Source organism: Carettochelys insculpta, chromosome 9, assembly GCF_033958435.1.
Source record: "Carettochelys insculpta isolate YL-2023 chromosome 9, ASM3395843v1, whole genome shotgun sequence".
NCBI lineage: Eukaryota > Metazoa > Chordata > Testudines > Carettochelyidae > Carettochelys > Carettochelys insculpta.
The window spans coordinates 38,642,640-38,660,875 of NC_134145.1; the positions used below are offsets into that span (position 1 = coordinate 38,642,640).

The 18,236-nt window shown below is 42.5% G+C and overlaps 2 protein-coding genes across 3 annotated transcripts in view; one reads left to right on the plus strand and one right to left on the minus strand.

Annotated features, from left to right (window-relative positions):
• The window catches only part of MFSD14A (major facilitator superfamily domain containing 14A), a 32,023-nt gene extending 26,230 nt beyond the window's left edge, over window positions 1-5,793 (plus strand). The window contains exons 11-12 of the mRNA XM_075003003.1: window positions 471-634; window positions 4,488-5,793. Coding sequence (XP_074859104.1) covers window positions 471-634; window positions 4,488-4,694 — 371 coding nt within the window. The 3' untranslated portion in view covers window positions 4,695-5,793. The remainder of the gene's footprint in view (window positions 1-470; window positions 635-4,487) is intronic.
• Window positions 5,794-9,292: 3,499 nt separating this feature from the next.
• The window catches only part of SASS6 (SAS-6 centriolar assembly protein), a 44,156-nt gene continuing 35,212 nt past the window's right edge, over window positions 9,293-18,236 (minus strand). The window contains exons 16-17 of one of the 2 annotated variants that reach the window (XM_075002197.1): window positions 11,564-11,658; window positions 9,293-11,459 (exon numbers count right to left, since the gene is read on the minus strand). In XM_075002197.1, the coding sequence (XP_074858298.1) occupies window positions 11,359-11,459; window positions 11,564-11,658 (196 nt within the window). In that variant the 3' untranslated portion in view covers window positions 9,293-11,358. The remainder of the gene's footprint in view (window positions 11,460-11,563; window positions 11,659-18,236) is intronic. The other variant, XM_075002198.1, reaches the window with a different exon arrangement.

Below are 18,236 nucleotides of genomic sequence, written 5' to 3' on the forward strand. Positions count from 1 at the left end.
CCAACTTGGCTTAGCACTTTGTGCTCACTCCCTTGCATTTGTATGCACAGAGCTGGAGCTTTTGCAGCAACAGGTGGAGGAAATTGGGCTGGAAGGAGCTCTGCTGCCTGTGGGAAGGCTGAGCTGGTTGTGAGCAGAGGCTGCATGTGTGATTGCGCTGTCCCCCCCTTTACAAATTTGACACCCCTGGTATAAATAGCTGAGTGTATCAGATTGATGCCCTTTGGGTCGATGTGGCATAGGACTTGGTTTTCCTTACACCAAAACCAAAAAATTCTCCTTCAACATCAGTTTTCCAGTGGGACAATCCAATTTATTTCAGTTAATTTACTCCTAGTTTAGCTGTGCGGGGGGGGGCGGGGAGAGTGAATCAGGCCCCATTGCATGTTAGTTGTGAGAAGCATTGTGAACAGTTGTCACTGGAGACATTTAATGTCAGGGAATGTCTTTTTTTTTTTTTTTTTTTTAAGGTGTTGTTCAAGGGATGATAACAGGAATTCGAGGATTGTGTAATGGTTTGGGGCCAGCACTTTATGGTTTTATATTCTACATATTCCATGTAGAATTGAATGAACTCCCAATGACTGAAACTGAATTGGGGGATAATGTGGCTCTACAGCACCATTCACAACAGGTATTGTTCCTATTTATTTACAATTTACAAGAAAGGGCTTCTGAGGTGAGGTGAGGTGGGGTGGAATTGGATACTCTGCTAATTCAAGACTGTACCCTATGACACATTCTACAGTGCTTTACTCAATCCAGCTTTAAATAAATCAAGCAAAGAGATTTCTCAGACAATTTCCATTGTGAGACTCTTTACTTGTCTAACAACTCCTGCAGTTTCTTGATATTGAGCCTCAATTTTCCAGTGACTAATCAGTCCCATTGCTCCTCTGAATCACTGTAAAAAGAACCCACTATTGGTTCTTGGTTTTTGTTTGTGAAAACAAAGTCAATCCACTTTTTTTTGTTCAGTGTTTTGATCAGGTTATACATCTCCTCTTGATTCTTTCCATGTACTTTGGTCTCTCTTGCCTGTTAACTTCTTATTTTCTCTGAATTCTCTTCAACTTGTATTTTTTGTGGTGCTCCTAATTGTATCTTAAGTCCTGTTTTAATATTTTAAAACACATGGTTCAAGATAGATATTAAAAAGCTGAATATGCTTTGCTCTTTTTCATATATTTTATGTTACACTTACCAGATCTTGCCACTTCCTTGTGGTACTTTCTCCTGCTTATCTCATGGTAGAAAACATTCTGGCCTGTTGATATGCCTCTACCACAAGGAGGCAAAAACTGCTATTGTGTTCAGTGTGTAGAAGGCAGCCTATACACTTGATTCCTTGAGAGCAATTGAGTGCCAGTTCTTCCAGCTGTAGCTTATTGTTTTAAACATAAGTACAGTAAACCCCCACTTTATGGAATTTTGACATTTGCGTTAATACACTTAACGCTTACGTCAAAATCCTGGGCTCCAGACACCCACTTCCCCCAGGTGGAAGCCAGGGGGATACTGCTGCTGGGAGGAGAAGCCCCTCAGCCCCAGGAAGCAGGGAGCCAGGTGCCTGGGTCCTGGCTTCATGGAATCATGGAATACTAGGACTAGAAGGGGCCTCAAGAGGCCATCGATTCCAGCCCCCTGCCCTCATTGCAGGACCAAGTACTGTCTAAACCATCCCTGATAGACATCTATCTAACCTGTTTTTAAATACCTCCAGCAATGGAGATTCCACAACCTCCCTTGGCAATTTATTCCACTGTTTGACCCCTGTCCCCAACAGGAACTTCTTCCTAATGTCCAGCCTAAACCTCCCTTGCTGCAGTTTTAAGTCCGTTGCCTCTTGCTCTATCCTCCAGAGGCCAAGAAGAACAAGTTTTCTCCCTCCTCCATATGACACTCTTAGATATCTGAAAACCATGATCATGTCCCCCCTCAGTCTTCTTTTTTCCAAACTAAACAAGCCCAATTCTTTCAGCCTTTCTTCATAGGTCACATTCTCCAGACCTTTAATCATTCTTGTTGCTCTTTTTTGGACCCTCTCTAGTTTCTCCACATCTTTCTTGAGCTGCGGTGCTCAGAACTGGACACAATACTCCAGCTGAGGCCTAACTAGTGCAGAGAAGAGTGGAAGAATGACTTCTTGTGTCTTGTTCACAACACACCTGTTAATGCGTCCCAGAATCATGTTTTGCTTTTCTTTTTGCAACAGCATCACACTGTTGACTCTCATATTTAGCTTGTGGTCCTCTATAACCCCTAGATCCCTTTCTGCTGTAGTCATTCCTAGACAGTCACTTCCCATTCTGTATCTGTGATGCTGATGGGTCCTTCCCAAGTGGAGCACCCACCTGAAATCAAACCCACTTCACCTTCCTGGGGCTGAGGGGCTTCCTCCCCCGGAACACACCTCCCTCCTCCTCCGAGTCCCCAGGTAGCTGGGAGCCAGGTGTAGTAGTGCCTGGCCAGTTTCCTGGCTTCTGGGTGCTCAGAGGAGGGAGGCAGAGTGGGGGAAATTCCAGGCCCCAGGGGCTTGGAGGGAGAGGGAAGGGTCCCCTTCTCCTGACTGACTCTAAATTTGAGTTGTGTGTGGGTTATGAGGAACACAACCCCTGTGTAACTCTGGGTTTTACTGTATGTAAAACTTACTACTGTAAAATAAGTCTGCAGTTCTTAACACTTGACTGGGGGAAATGCCATTTACTTGATACGTTAATGCTCAAATCACGTGAGTGCTTGAATGAAAAGAGTAAAACAATAAAATGAAATCCTGATATTACAGTAAATTTCTGATTGTCACAAAAATAAGGAACAGTGAGCTAAATCATAGGCCCTTTTGTATAGGTAAATGAGTAATTATAGTGCCAGTCTGAACAGAATACCATTGTTATGCTCTTACAAGATATGTGAAAGTCAGCTTTTGTACAATTACATTTTTGACATTTAAATAGTTAATTAAGACTTGTTTCAGTTGTGGCTTGTAGCTACATTTGACTTCTGAGAGGATCATTGAGATAATCCTGTGTCATCTTTTTCCCCTCATGTATCTCCTGCATTTTGGGAGACAGAAAAATCTTGTGGAATAATCCCTGGACGACCTTGCTTGTGCTTTTAGTAGTGTCCTCGAGATGAGAGTAAAACTGGCTAAACAGCACTATTTGGTTTAGGGATGTAAAATCCCATTTAATTAGTTAACTGGTTAAACTTTAAGTTTAACTTATTAACCCAGCGTTTCCCAAAGTGTGTTACATGTACCACCAGTGGTACATAAAAGGATTTCAAGGGGTAGGTGGCAGAAAATAAATTACTAAATATCAGGAGATCAGCATTAATCAGTGTACCCCCTGAGTGCTTAAGTCCCAAAAGGGGTATGTGAATGTTTTATTTAAATTTGGGAAATACTGTATTAACCAGTTAAAGGGCTGGTGCGGGAAGATAAAAGTTGCTTCAGCCAGGTTGGAACTCCCCTGCGGACAGCGTTTCCAGGCCAGGCCCATTGCAGACCAGGGCTCCTGCCCATGGTGGGCCTCATGGGACTGGAGCATCCCCCTACCTGTGGCAAGCAGTGGGCTCCTCCAGCTCTTATCTGTTAACCATTGACATCCTTAATTTGGTCCTAGCAGCTGATTGCTCTTGCTAGCAAAGGTCTGCGCTCTGTGTGCGTGTGCTTGCGTGCGCACGAGAGAGAGGTCTGTTTTCAGAATTGTTTAGGAAAGATGAAAAAAGTGGAAACAAGTGCTGCCACCCACCCCTTAATTTTCTTTATAGTTGTCTATCCTGCAGCAGACATCTGAGAGATCAGTCTGTTCACTTTGATATCTTATACACCATACTTCCAGTGGTGTCTGTGGGCTAATGTTCACTGCATGTTTTTCTGAACTGTAGCCTAGCTCCAGTAAGTGACCACATTGATACAATATTTGAGCTATACAGTGATTGTATTAGTACTTGCTGTTGGTTACTATCTCCGATGTTAGTAGCATTCATGTTTCATCCAGTTCCCCACTCCTAATTAGTTAGCAAGGTAGATACTTGGGTGCGTTGAAAGGAATGGGGTTAAGAATAAAGCTTGAATTATACCTCCGGCTAACTGGGCAGTGACTTCCTATATGTCATCTGGTAACTATAGAGTATTTTAATTAAATCACTGGAAACTAACTCAAGCTCTAGGAATCTTTGTCTGTATTTCTGGCAGGTCAGGCAATAGGCAGTGGCATGTTTCCTGTGAAGTCAGAGGTTTCTCTCTTTGGGTGTCTTTTTTTTTTAAAAAAAAAAAAATTCATCTAACAGGTTTCTCTGCTTCTAGGTTCTCCCCCCTTTAAGAATGAGTATGAATAAGGTTTACTTGGGTGGGTATTAAACTGATGGAATTGTACAACTTTTTAAGTACAGGGTAGTATGTGTAGCATCATTTTTTAACTGATTCTTCACTTTAGTTATATTTAACTGCTCCTCTAGAAAATAAATGCTTTGTTCTTTTTCAGAACTCCATAATTCCAGGACCCCCATTCTTGTTTGGAGCATGCTCTGTGCTATTGGCTTTGCTTGTTGCCTTGTTTATTCCTGAACACACCAATCTAAACATACGGTCCAGCAGTTGGAAAAAACACAGTGGCAGTCATGGTCATCCACACAGTCCACAGGCCCCTGGCGAGGTCAAAGAACCTTTATTGCAGGACACAAATGTATGATGTCAGAATCCAGAGAAAAATTTTTATATTTCATAGGTCTTGTTTTCGGTTCTGGATACACATTCCACTTAGATGAAAAATGTAATTTAACATTATCTTAAGATGTCTTTCTGCATGAAATTTGTAGGAACTACAAACAGGAGCTGGAAATTTTGCCAAAAAATAATGTAACTTCATTTGCTTTTAAAAAGAAAACAAAACATTTGGTCTCATGCCACTAATTAAACTTTTTCATCCTACTTTTGAGACAAAAAGGAAAACACATTCAAGGTATCAGTATGTCTTTGTGTCTGTTTCCTTAAGGTGGTGAGCTTTAATTCTCTTCATGCTAAGTCTCAGTGAGACATACTAGCATATTTGCGGACCCATTCATTTTATGTTGTAAAATTTTGGGTCAGATGATAAAAGCCTTAATGTAAATGCACTCAAGTAAGGAAAAAGTTAATTGGTTTCATTTTAGATCACTGTCTGGGAGGCTTTATTTTAAGTTCCTAGTACAAAATCATGTGAACATGCTCGCTAAACAGTGAAAGTTGTGGGTTGTAAGTGCATTACCCTTATTCCTTCTAATTTTTTGGAGTACAAGGTAGTATTGAACAGTATTTAAATTAGTGAGTCTCTTGAGCCTACAAGATTTTAATATAGGTTGCAACACTTTTCCTAAACAGTTTATACCACTAATTTGTTTGCATAATCATAAGGACCTCAACTTGAATACACAAACTAAAATATAAGCTGAGCGCCTTGAAAATGTCCATGTGTGTTATAGTGGCCTTTCAAGACTGACTAGTAACTTTTTACTTTTACAGAGTTAATGTTTTAGTCCTAAATTTTCAGGAACCTAGTACAGGAGAACAAGCTTTATACAGTTACTGATGTGAATTTCTCTAAAAATGTATATTTTTGTGTCAAGTTATATTATTTAAACTACTCTTCCTTTGTATAAATTGTGTATAAAGTATAGTTTAAAATGTTTTCATCTTGTGGTTATTGCTTATGGATTTTTTAAACTTTGAACATTCACCATGGTTGACTGAGCTGGAAAAATGTGTAAATATTCAGTTAATAAATGCATATTTTAATGAATTTTTTTAAAAAATTGTCTTCTAAATCAATTCAGAGCAGTGTGTGTTTTGTAGTTTGCTGAATACACAATAGTCTTAATGTTGCTTTGTCACTTCCTGTTAAGGTTCTTTACTGCTTTTGAATATGATTCATCAAAATTAACAGCAGTTATAGGTAAATTGTGTATATATCATCATCCTTTCTGCATGTGTATAATGAAGATTTTGCAGAACAAAAGCTTTGTTCTCTGGTGGTGTTAACTCGGCCCATTATTTCTAGTTTCTTGCTGTCTATTGCTAAGTAGAAGGCTTCAGGAGACTGCTTTGCTCCTGTTCCTTTCTTCCACTGTTTCTTGCTTTTCTTTATCCTGTTCCTACACATGAAAACCTGAGCCAAAAATTCTCACAAAAATCAACTTGAATTCAATTTTTATATAAACAGTTTTTTTCCCGACTGCAGGGCTATGTAAACTTGAACTCTTCATATTATTAGTAAGGTATAAACAGCTTAAGTCAGGTTAGGTCTAAACCAAAATGTGATACACCTAACCTTGTTACTATAAAATACAGGTGAGCCTCTGTTGGAATAAAAAGAGTAAGGCAAATACTTTTAGCAATTAAAATCAGCTGTGCTTATCACTGGATGTAAGTTCTCTGTTTTCCCATCTGGGAGTAGAAGTAACTCATGTTACTTGCCATAGAAAAATTATTATGGATATTTGAGGGGAATGACTGGCTGGACTCAGCTTTGGGTGTGGTTTAAAAAAAAATTTACTGATCTTGCTTTAGTCTGTCATTTCTCCTTTCAAAGGACAAACCATGGATACTAATACCACTGATTTGTATTTCCCAAAAGGTGTCAATGTTGTTGAAATCAAAATTTATCCACTATCTTATTAAATCAGTCTATGGAATAGCTTTATAAAATGTTCAAATGTTAGTCATACTGCTTTCCTTAATGTTTCATTTTATTTTTGTATCCATCTTAACATGCTAAAATAATGTTACGATATAAAATTAAACAGTAGTATTGAATTTACTGGCTGTTAACTACCCTAATAGTCTTACTAATCTATTAGTTCTTTGAAGGGATAACAAACATGCAGACATGGGGGATCCAGTGGACATAATATACTTAGATTTCCAGAAAGCCTTTGACAAGGTCCCTCACCAAAGGCTCTTATGTAAATTAGGTGGTCATGGGATAGGAAGAAAGATTCTTTCATGGAATGGAAACTGGTTAAAAGATGGGAAACAAAGGGTTGGAATAAATGGTAAATTTCCACAATGGAGGGGGGTAACTAGAGGTGTTCCCCAAGGGTCAGTTCTGGGACCAATCCTGTTCTACTTGTTCATCAATGACCTAGAGAAAGGGGTAAGCAGTGAGGTGGCAAAGTTTGCAGATGATACCAAGCTGTTCAGGATAGTCAAAACCAAAGTAGATTGTGAAGAACTTCAAAAAGATCTCAGCAAACTGAGTGACTGGGTAGCAAAATGGCAAAAGAAATTTAATGTGGGTAAGTGTAAGGTAATGCACATTGGGAAAAATAACCCTAATTATACATACAATGTGATGGGGGCAAATTTAGATACAACAGATCAGGAAAGGGATCTTGGAATTATAGGGGATAGTTCTCTGAAAACATCCATGCAGTGACAGTCAGTAAAGCAAATAGGATGTTAGGAATTATTAAAGGGATAGAGAATAAGATGAAGAATATCATACTTCCCCTATATAAAACTATGGTATACCCACATCTTGAGTACTGCATGCAGATGTGGTCTCCTAACCTCAAAAAAGATATACTGGCATTAGAAAAAGTTCAGAAAAGGGCAGCTAAAATTATCAAGGGTTTGGAACAGGTCCCATATGAGAGGCTAGAGAGACTGGGACTTTTCAGTCTAGAAGAGAGGAGATTGAGGGGCAACTGATAGATATATAAAATCATGAATGGTGTGGAGAAAGTGAATATTGAAAAGTTATGTACTTGTTCCCATACTAAGAACTAGATGACACCAAATGAAATTAATGGGTAGTAGGTTCAAAACTAATAATTTTTCTTCACACAGCACACAGTCAATCTGTGGAACGCCTTGCCAGAGGAGGCTGTGAAGGCCAGCACTCTAACAGAGTTTAAAATAGAGCTTGATAAATTTTTGGAGGTTAGGTCCATAAATGGCTATTAGCCAAGGGTAAAGTATGGTGCCCCTAGCCTGTAGTCAAAGGCTGGAGACAAATGGCAGAAGACAAATTGCTTGATCATTGTCTTCAGTTCACCTCCTCTGGGGCACCTGGCACTGGCCACTGTTGGCAGATAGGATACTGGGCTGGATGGACCTTTGGTCTGACCCAGTATAGCCACTCTTATGTACCACTAAGTCACATTCCTGAAGCAGGGTACTTTGGATTACAAGATTTTATTTTTTTTTTAAACTATAGCAGTGCAACAGGAACTACCAGTAAGCTTTGATAAGAAAAATAAACCAAATTGTTATAGGCTGCTGTTTGGTAATAAGCTTTGCTGAAGTCACTGATTTTCCTTGCCCAGGTAGCAAATGTTGTAAAGTAAATTAGAAATGGATGGGGATAGCAAAGTACAGCGATCATGACACCTGGAAGAGAACTACATTTTAACCTTTAGGATAAAGCAGAGTAGTTAAATTAAAATTAGTTATCTAGTACACAGCTGACTACTGTGGAAATAAGATTGGTGTTGCCTCTATTCTTTTAGTCCACTTAAGTATAATCTTGACAAGTGGCCTCCCTTTTTATTAAATGAATTAAAGGGTTTGATATGCTAGCACCCTTACTAGCAGCAGGCTTCCTTTTCTGCAGGTGGCTCCTACTGGCCTAACAGCCATGCATGCTATTTATCAGTCTATTGAAATACCTGCATCTTTTTATCATGGAATAAATTAAGGACTATGTTCTACCTGGGTAGAAGTAATACATGATCAGTGTAGCTCTGATCAAGTTTAAATACATGGTGTCAGTTTATAGTACACTATTCAAGTCTGGCCTTTTTATAGCTATTCATGCCCTACCACTCCCCAAACAACCCTGCCCTACAGATTTTTACCACTAGAGATTCTACCTTGAGACACCCGTATAATATTTTAGTAATATATAGTTATTTAAAACTGCTAGTGGGGTGCTTTGAGCATCTGTTCTGTATGGTGGTAACTACACAGGCTCCTGAGCTTACCTTGGACAGATAAGTGCTAACCATGACCAAAAAGTGACTCTTGTTTAGCTGGTAGGTGCTTAAGATGTGAATCCTGAGGCTTTCCCCAGGCATTCTGTAGGGAGCCTGGATGATGCATTTAAGATTGTGAGAATCTAGTTCCTGCTTCAAGGTTCATAGTCTTCCAGTGCTGCTATACTGTATTAAAGTTTTAAAATGTTATGTTCTGAGCAGCTTTTATACCTCCTACATTTAGAGTAAAGAGCTTGCTGAATTATGAAGCTCCACCTAGCAAAGTGGTACCACTTCATGGATTGTAGTGAAATCATAACTTTGCTCTGGCTGATTGTAAAGTGATTGATACCTCACTATTTCTACTTAATCTTAGGGCACTAGCCAAGCAGAAATTTTACTGAAACCATTTTATTTCCATTACCATGTACACTTCCAAAAATCATACACAAATTGATTATACACATACAAATTTTACACTCCAACACATTCAATATACAGTAATGTGCAAAGCTAGGGTGATCAGCCACACCTATAACTAAGAGATTAGATTGATGTATGATAACCTAATTAGGAGCCTGGAGTAGAAGAACCTGAATTATTGGACTTTTCTTCTACCATTAAGTTTTATCAAGTTTGATAGTTTTTATACACTGCAGAATATTCACCCCATCAATTCCATGTAACTGACTTCCCTGCACTTTGTAGGAGAAAGATTGTAGCATGATTCCATCATAAGATGTTTGGCTACATTAAGTACAGCTGAATTTACTTGATATATTCTGCATACTATTTTAGACATCCCAGAAGGTATTTCTGATTAACAAGTAGAATATGAAATAGTTTCAAAATACTCTGCTTTTTAAAATTACTGGAACAGTTATCCAGACACTTGGTTTTAACTTCCAACATATACCACCTGCACCATTGTTTGGAATCACAGGCTATGGAGATGAATACCTAAGGATTGTGACAAGATGTGAAAGTTAACTTATCACTCAATTTTGTCTCTTCACTGAAGCATTTAGGATGTCACATTTAAGCAGCTAATTAAATATTTGACTACAAATCCATATGATCCACATTTTAATCTGCACTTAAATATATTCACACTAGGAAAAGAAACCATATGATACCTACATTAAATGGCCAGCAAACTTTTAAAGATAAGAAAAGGAGCAATGCCACAACACATCACCTCTTGAAGTTTACAAAAATTAATATGCTTCAATTAAATTTGCTTTTGGCCTAGAACTTAAGTTTGTCCTGCTTAGGTTCTTTTTGTTATTACAAGAGTAGACCTATAGTCAGCTCAGTTGCAGATGATTACAGCTCAAGTACACATACTAGCTTTTGACAAGTTTGCATACTCAAGCAGTAAGGCTGTAGCTGCAGCAGCAGGTGCTCCAATATGAGCCTTCCCAGAATCCTGGGTAACTAACTACTTGAGATGCTTGTCCACAGTGAAAGTTTCTGTGCTTTTATGTTTGAGCTAGTTGAATTAAAGCTAGATCAGGTGTGTCTACTTGGACAGTATCCACATCCTGTGATTGCAGTATAGATGCGTGCTAGCAGGAAACAGTATTTCATAGGTGGCAGATCAACTCAAGGGACAAGCCTGTAAAAAGACACACCAAGTCCCCAGGATGTACATTTCATCCATATATGGAGTGTGACTAGCAGATCTGCAAACAGTTCAAACCCACATTGCCAAGACTCTGTATGCAGAAGCAAACACATCCTGGTCTTAGCTGACAGGGATTCTAATTCTAGCACAAGTATCAATTTAGGGGCTAAGGAGCACAGACTAATTGAGTTCAAAATGCTATGGAAACCAAAATTAGATTCAAACTCCAAATAGGTGTAGGAATTACCTGGGGGAAAAAGTTGGGCACTCTTCTATGGCAGGGGAGTGTCGTGCATGTTGAGCAACCACCTACAGTTTTACAAGGTATTTTCAAGGAAAAGCTCCAATCAGGGCTCCATTTCAGCATACTAATGGAAATATTAGCAATATTGGTTTGTGGGTTTTGGGGGAAGAAAATTATAGGTTGTTACACAAACTTCTCTGTGCAGGTGAGTAGCCTGCTCAGTAATCCTTCACAGATTTTTTTTTAAATGCTCTTCCTCTTTATTTAGAAATGATCATTTCTAAATAATTTTGTAGCATATTTTCATGGGAGTAAAATTTTATTTTTCTGACTGGAATCATATCCTAAAATCTATGTAAATCAATTTGGTTTCTTCAGAAAAAAAACATTACGCTGTACAGTAAAGGTAACTCTTTTTTCTTGGTTACCCTAACATTACGACTTTGACATTTTAAAAGGTAATAACTGTAGTTAGTGTCTTAAGTCATGCAAAATCCTTGACAGTTGATAAAATAAAAGTTTCATCTAATGATTATGTTGTTTGCAATCCAGGGAAGTAAGCAGAGGCAGTAGACAGTACTCCAGGTTTTGATGAAGTTAGTGTTTTTGTTGATGTGGAGGATTTCGGATACTCTGTAAATGAGGGAAACAAATAATTTCTGTGGCTGTAAGCAAAAAAGCATTTAAAAATTAAAAAAAAAAAAAAAAATAATCCATTCAACCACCACCCTGCCTACCTGAATTGTTAAATGTATTTTGGCTGAGCCCTCGTAAAGGAATACTGTCTTCTCGTTTCTTTAAATATTTCAATTGTAGTCCCAAATTCTCACCACTAAAACAAAAGAAAATAGGATCACACTTAAAATAGGAAAACAATATTATTTTGGTTTAGCTCATTTTGTAAACTTGTTTGTGATGCAGTAAAGCTCGCTAGCAACATTTCAGGGACTAAAAGATATGGTACATTAGCACAGTGTCCTTCAAAGAGATTAAGACCCAGCAGAGGAGAGGCAACCTAAAAGACACATCAAATACTTGTATTCACCATACTATGATCAATTCAAGTGCTGAAACAATGGAATGGTTACACACATCTATATCCTGCATGTCCTTATATGTCCCCAAAGCTATCCTTCAAATTTCTCAGTAATCCAGAATCTCAGCAGAGGAGATTCCAAAGAAGCAGGAATGGAGGCTGCTTATGGGAGCCATTCAGACAAAAATACATACAAAAACCACGGTTGCTGATAACTAAGTAACTGCTCTTTGTTCTGAATTTGTCCATTTTAAGTAACTGGCCAACATTACACTGTCTGAAAAGTGGTACTGAGTAGACCTAGCTCACTTACTAAACAGTGCCTTTGCAAATTTGGCATTTGATCTCAAAATCAATGTCAGGGCACTGTTCAGAAACTCAAACAATGTAAACAAGGAAGGGAGGGGTGAACCATAAGGGACTAAAATTCACTGATTCACCTGGTTTATGAAATGGCCACTAAAGTCAGAGACCGAAGCCACAAAGAGAACATTCAGAGAAGAGTTTAATGGGGACTTCATGAGACCTGCGAGGATTGTCAGACCCCAAGGGATAGACAGATGGCTAGAAATGTTTGGTTCAGTGTTCCAATCTATTTTACCAGAGATTAGAGAAAGCAGTATCAGTCTTTGATACAACCCTGATTTCTGGCAGTTGTGGATGATGGCCTGTCAGACTGCTGGATCTCTTACTGGGTGCTAGTCTTAAGGGTTGCATTCTGACGCTCAAAAATGCTGACAGATTGGCATTTAGAGGTGGAAGGTCATATACTGAAGCCCAAACCTGTTCTTCTGGGTCTGAAATGCACCTCAGACTGCTCCATGAGTAGTAATTTTAGCCAACTGTCCTAGATTTTTCTAGGTTTCAACAAGAATAGCCAGCAGATAGCACATAAGTCTGTCAAGTGGCTTCTGCTGAAACAGAACAAACAATGGCTATGTCTGTCTTTGCAGGGAATTAACCCATTGCACAGTGACCAGGGAGTTAAAGCCTTAGGTCTCTGAATCCACTATAAAAGTAGTGGTTGTGGTGCTGAAATCAAAGTAGTAAAAAGGCAGGATAGGGTTGCTCTGGTCTTTATGCCCTCAGACACAGCTCCATTAGACAATGCTGGTCAAAGATTTCGATTTCACATGCATGTCTACCTAATGTGGCATCTATATGGACAATGTTTAAGTTTAGGTAGTACTATGTAAAATGTTTGCATTTTATTTTACAAGTTTATATACACTCAACCCCATCTACATAGAAAACAAATGTTTTTGTAAACAGTCATTCCAATCACAACAAATGTGACAGTTCTGTCCATGGCAGTGTTTTCTATAAAAACCACACGACAAACAAGTCTGCTCATCCACATTTATGACAGTGCCAAAAGGTCTTTGGTTCAGTGGTTTCTTAGACTAGGTCTCCACTACAGCTGTAGCAAATGATCCACCAAAGTTGATTTGGCTGGTCTAGTGAAGGCCCACTAACTCAACCACCGAGCAACTCAGAAGTTGACACTAGTACTGGATGGGAAAGTTTCTACCATTGACCCCAGCATGGCCTGAACTACTATCTCCTAATTTTAACTCGCCTCAGTGGAATGAGTTTTGTTATGTGCACCACAATGAAGGTGATATGTGATACATCACCGTTATATTTGTGCACGTAACAAAATTCATGCAAAAGGAATGGGGCCAGAGGGTTCTGAGTGCGAGAGGGAGCTCAGACCTGGGACAGAGGGTTGGGTGCAAGAGTGTGAGGGCTCCAATGGGATGCAAGCTCTGGAGTAGGACTGAAGTTGAGAGGCTCAGTGCTGGGATAGAGGATTTGGGTGCAAGGGCTGCAACTGGAGGTGCAAGCTCTGGGATGGGGCCCAAGGACGAGGGGCTCAGGACTGGGACAGAGTTACAGTGCAAGAGCTCTGTGATGGGGCTAGAGCAGAGTGTGGTACAGAAATGGAAGCATGATGGCCAAATCAGGAGATGGGTGCTCTGGGGCTGGGCCACAGGAGGGGGGCTACAGGGAAGAGGCACCTGGTTCAGGCTGTCCTTTCCTGAGTCACCAGGCTGGAAGCTAGGCTGAGGATGGGGTGGCTTGCTCCCTGCCTTGCAGGGTACTAAATAGCTCCATGACCACACACCTTACAGAGAGTTTAGATCTACTTCCTGGGGACAGGGTTCTCCACCTAAGCTAGGTGAAAGAGAAGTTACTCACCTGTAGTAACGATGGTTCTTCAAGATGTGTCCCCGTGGGTGCTCCACAATAGGTGTCGGGCTCGCCCGGTGCCACAGATCGGAATTCTTCTAGCAGTTTCTATTGGATCGCGCATGCACCGACACGTGCCACTCCCTTGCGCTCCCCCGGCCATGTGCGCGATCCGGTCCCCACCAGTTCCTTGACCAACCGCCTCGGATGCTCCTGAAAAACACCAGACAGAGATCCGAAGCAGGGAGGATGGGCGGGTGGTGGAGCACCCATGGGGACACATCTCAAAGAACCATCGTTACTACAGGTGAGTAACTTCTCTTTCTTCTTCGAGTGGTCCCGTGGGTGCTCCACAATAGGTGACTACCCAGCAGTAACCCAAGTAAAGAGGTAGGTAATCGATTCATGTGCAGCTTGCCCCCAAGAGGACTGCTGTCGACAGACGGGTATCCTCCTCGAATACCTGATGTAGGGCATAATGCTTGGCTAAGGTGTCGTAGGATGACCAGGTCGCCGCTCTACAGCTGTCTTTTAACGCGATGCCCTTGAGGAAGGCTGTGGACGACGCCACCAACCTGGTGGAGTGAGCCCTAGGCGGGGCCAGCAAAGGGGTCTTTCGAAGCTCGTAGCACATTTTTATACAGGACACAATGTGCTTTGAAATTCTCTGTGAAGAGAAAGGCCTTCCGCTTTTGAGCTGGGAGCGAGAGACACTAGGAGCCTGTCCGTTTTCCAGAAGGACTTAGTTCTGTCTATGTAAAAGGCCAACGCCCTTCTCACGTCTAGGAGATGTAGGCACGCCTCCTTGCTGGAGCTGGGAGGCTTCGGATAAAACGAGGGTAAAACTATTGGTTCGTTAAGATGGAACTCCGAGGAAATTTTGGAATGAAGGCTGGGTGTAACCGTAAGGTTACCGCCTCCTTTGAGAATACTGTGCAGGGTGGCGTTGCCATCACTGCTGCGAGCTCGCTCACCCTGCGGACTGACATAATCGCAAGGAGGAAGGTAGTTTTCATCGTAAGGAGTCGGAGGAGTACCGTGGCTAATGGTTCAAAGGGTGGTCCCGATAGCGTGCTGAGCACCAAGTCCAAATTCCACGACAGCGGAAGTGGTTTTCGAGGGGGGTAAAGGTTTACCAGCCCCTTCAAGAACCTTGTGACGATAGGGTGGGCGAATACAGTGGGCCCTTCCTCTGTATGCCAAAAAGCTGATATAGCAGCGAGGTGGACCTTTAGCGAGGATAAAGAAAGCCCGTCTCGTTTGAGGTCCAATAGGTATTCTAGTATTACGGTTATAGGAATGTCAAGGGGAGCTAACTGCTTGGTGGAACACCAGGCTGTAAATCGAGTCCATTTCTGTTCATGAGTCCTCCTGGTGGAGGTCCTTCGGCTACACTCCAGGACTTGTTGTACTCCCTCCGTACATGTGCTCTATAAGGCGCTGAGCCATGGATTAACCATGCTTGTAGGCGCAGACCCTGACGGTGCGGGTGCACTATGGACCCCTGAGCCTGCGTGAGTAAGTCCGGTGCCACTGGTAGGGGAAGTGGTGGACGATCCGACATGCGCAGAAGCAAGGGAAACCATTGTTGCCGGTCCCAAGTTGGGACTATGAGTATCATGCAAGCTCTCTCCCTTCTGGCTTTCTGCAGAACCTTGGGGATAAGTGTTATGGGGGGAAACGTGTAGAGTAGAGGGCCCTTCCATGAAATCATGAATGCGTCCCCCAGGGACCCCCACCCTATTCCTGCTCTGGAGCAGTACTGGGGACACTTCTTGTTGTACTGGGTGGCAAACAAATCGACTTGGGGAAACCCCTATGTACGAAATATGCGCCGTAGCAGGTCGGAGCGGATCTGCCATTCGTGCGTGAGTGCGAAGCGCCTGCTCAGCTGATCTGCCTTCATGTTGTGAGCACCCGGCAAGTACGAGGCTTTCAACATTATGTTGTTGGCAATGCACCAGTTCCACAATCGGAGTGCTTCCGCACATAGGGCATGGGATCGTGCCCCTCCTTGTCGATTGATGTAGAACATAGTGGAGGTATTGTCGGTATTGATCCTGAAAACTTTGCCATGCAGGTAATCTCGAAAATGTCTGCACGCGTTGAACACCGCTCTGAGCTCCAGTATGTTTATGTGCAGTGTCTGTTCCGCAGGGGACCATAGCCCTTGCGTCACCTTGCTGCCAATGTGCGCTCCCCATCCTATGTGGGAGGTGTCGGTAGTAAGAAAGATAGAAATTTGTGGTTGGTGAGAAAGGCACCCCCACTAGCAGATTCTTGGGATTTTCCGACCACGCTAGGGATCTGCGCACCTCCGTCGTGGGCAACACTACGCTGTGGACAGTGTGGGATGCTGGTTTGTAAAACACTCGCCAGCCAATGCTGCAGGCTTCGCAAGTGTAATCTGGCATTCTGTACCACAAACGTCACTGCCGCCATGTGCCCCAACAGCTGTAGGCACGTTAGGACCGGCACCGTGGGGCTGTACGTCATGACTTGCACCAGGGAGTTGATGGCGCGGAAGCAGGAGTCAGGCAGGTATGCTCTTGCTGTGATAGAGTTTATGCGTCCCCTCTGAACTCTATATCTTGTGTGGGCTCGGTCTTTGACTTTTCGACATTGATAACTAGGCCTAGCGAAGTAAACGTGTTCACGGTGACGCGTATCATGCATAAGACCTCTGCCTTTGAGGCCCCTTTCAGCAGACAGTCGTCCTGATATGGGAAAACAAACACCACGTCTGTGCAGGTAGGCTGATACCACTGCCAGGGTTTTGGTAAAGACTCTGGGTACCAAGGATAGGCTCAACGGAAGAACCCTGTACTGGAAATGTTCCCTGCTGACCGTGAAGCGGAGGAAGTGTCTGTGTGCCGGGTGGATTGTTATAGGAAAGTAAGCATCTTGTAAGTTGAGGGCTGCAAACCAGTCTCCATCGTCCAGTGCCGTAAGCATGGAGGCAACTGTGATCATCCGAAAGCGTTGCTTGCGCAAGTAACGGTTGAGGCCCCGTAGATCCAAGATGGGCCTCCAGCCTCCTGTTTTCTTCTCTGTTAGGAAGTAGCATGAATAAAAACCTTCCCCTTGGAATTGTTCCGACACTCTTTCCACCGCCCCTATGAACATGAGGTGATCTACCTCCTGCTTGAGCCTCGCCTCGTGGGCAGCGTCCCTGAGATGAGGCCTGGCGGGAGGCTTCGTCGGTGGAAGTGACTGGAAAGGGATCGTGTAACCCGTGGCTATAATTTCTAGCACCCATTCGTCTGTGGTGATCTTTTGCCATTGGGAGTGGAACGGTTTGAGGCGATGATGGAACATGAGATGAGAATGGCATTGAGCGATGGTGTTGATAGTGCAGCCCCTGATATACCCGTCAAACTTGCTGTCTCTGGGCCTGCCCCGAGGGTGTACTGCTTTGTTGAGAACGTCGCCTGGGAGTCCTGTATTGCTGCTGCTGTTGATGGCGCCCTTGGTCGTAGCCTCGCTGATATTGAGCACGCTGTAGTTGGTAACCGTAGCATCTTTGCTGAGGATAAAATTTCTTCTTCTTGTATGGGGGAGTATAAATACCCAAGGTCATAAGTGTGGCCCTCAAGTCTTTGCTGGAGTGGAGGACCGAGTCGGTTGAGTCCGCAAACAGCTTTTGCTTATCAAAGGGAAGATCCACGATCTTCGCCTGCAGGTCCCTGGGGATACCAGACGTCTGGAGTCAGGATTCCCTACGCATTACCACTGCTTAAGCTGTTGAACGTGCTGCTGTGTCCGCCACGTCAAGGGCAATCTGGACTCCCGTCCGCGACGCGGCATAGCCCTCTTGGACAAATCGCCTTTAACACCGGCTTCTTGTCCTCCGGGAGTGAATCCATGAGGGGAGTGAGTCTAGAGTAATTGTCAAAGTTGTGGTTTGATAGATGTGCCGTGTAATTTGCCACTCTCAATAATAGGGTAGAGGAGGAATATACCTTCCTGCCAAACAGCTCTAGCTTCTTAGCATCTTTATCCGACCCCCCCCGACTTGTACTGAGACGTCTTTGACCTCTGCTGGGACGATTCGACCACCAAAGAATTGGGCTGAGGGTGACTAAAGAGGAACTCCATGCCCTTGGCTGGGACGAAGTACTTATCCGCTCTCTTGTTTGTAGGCGGAATAGAGGCCGGGGTCTGCCATATGTTAGTGGCTG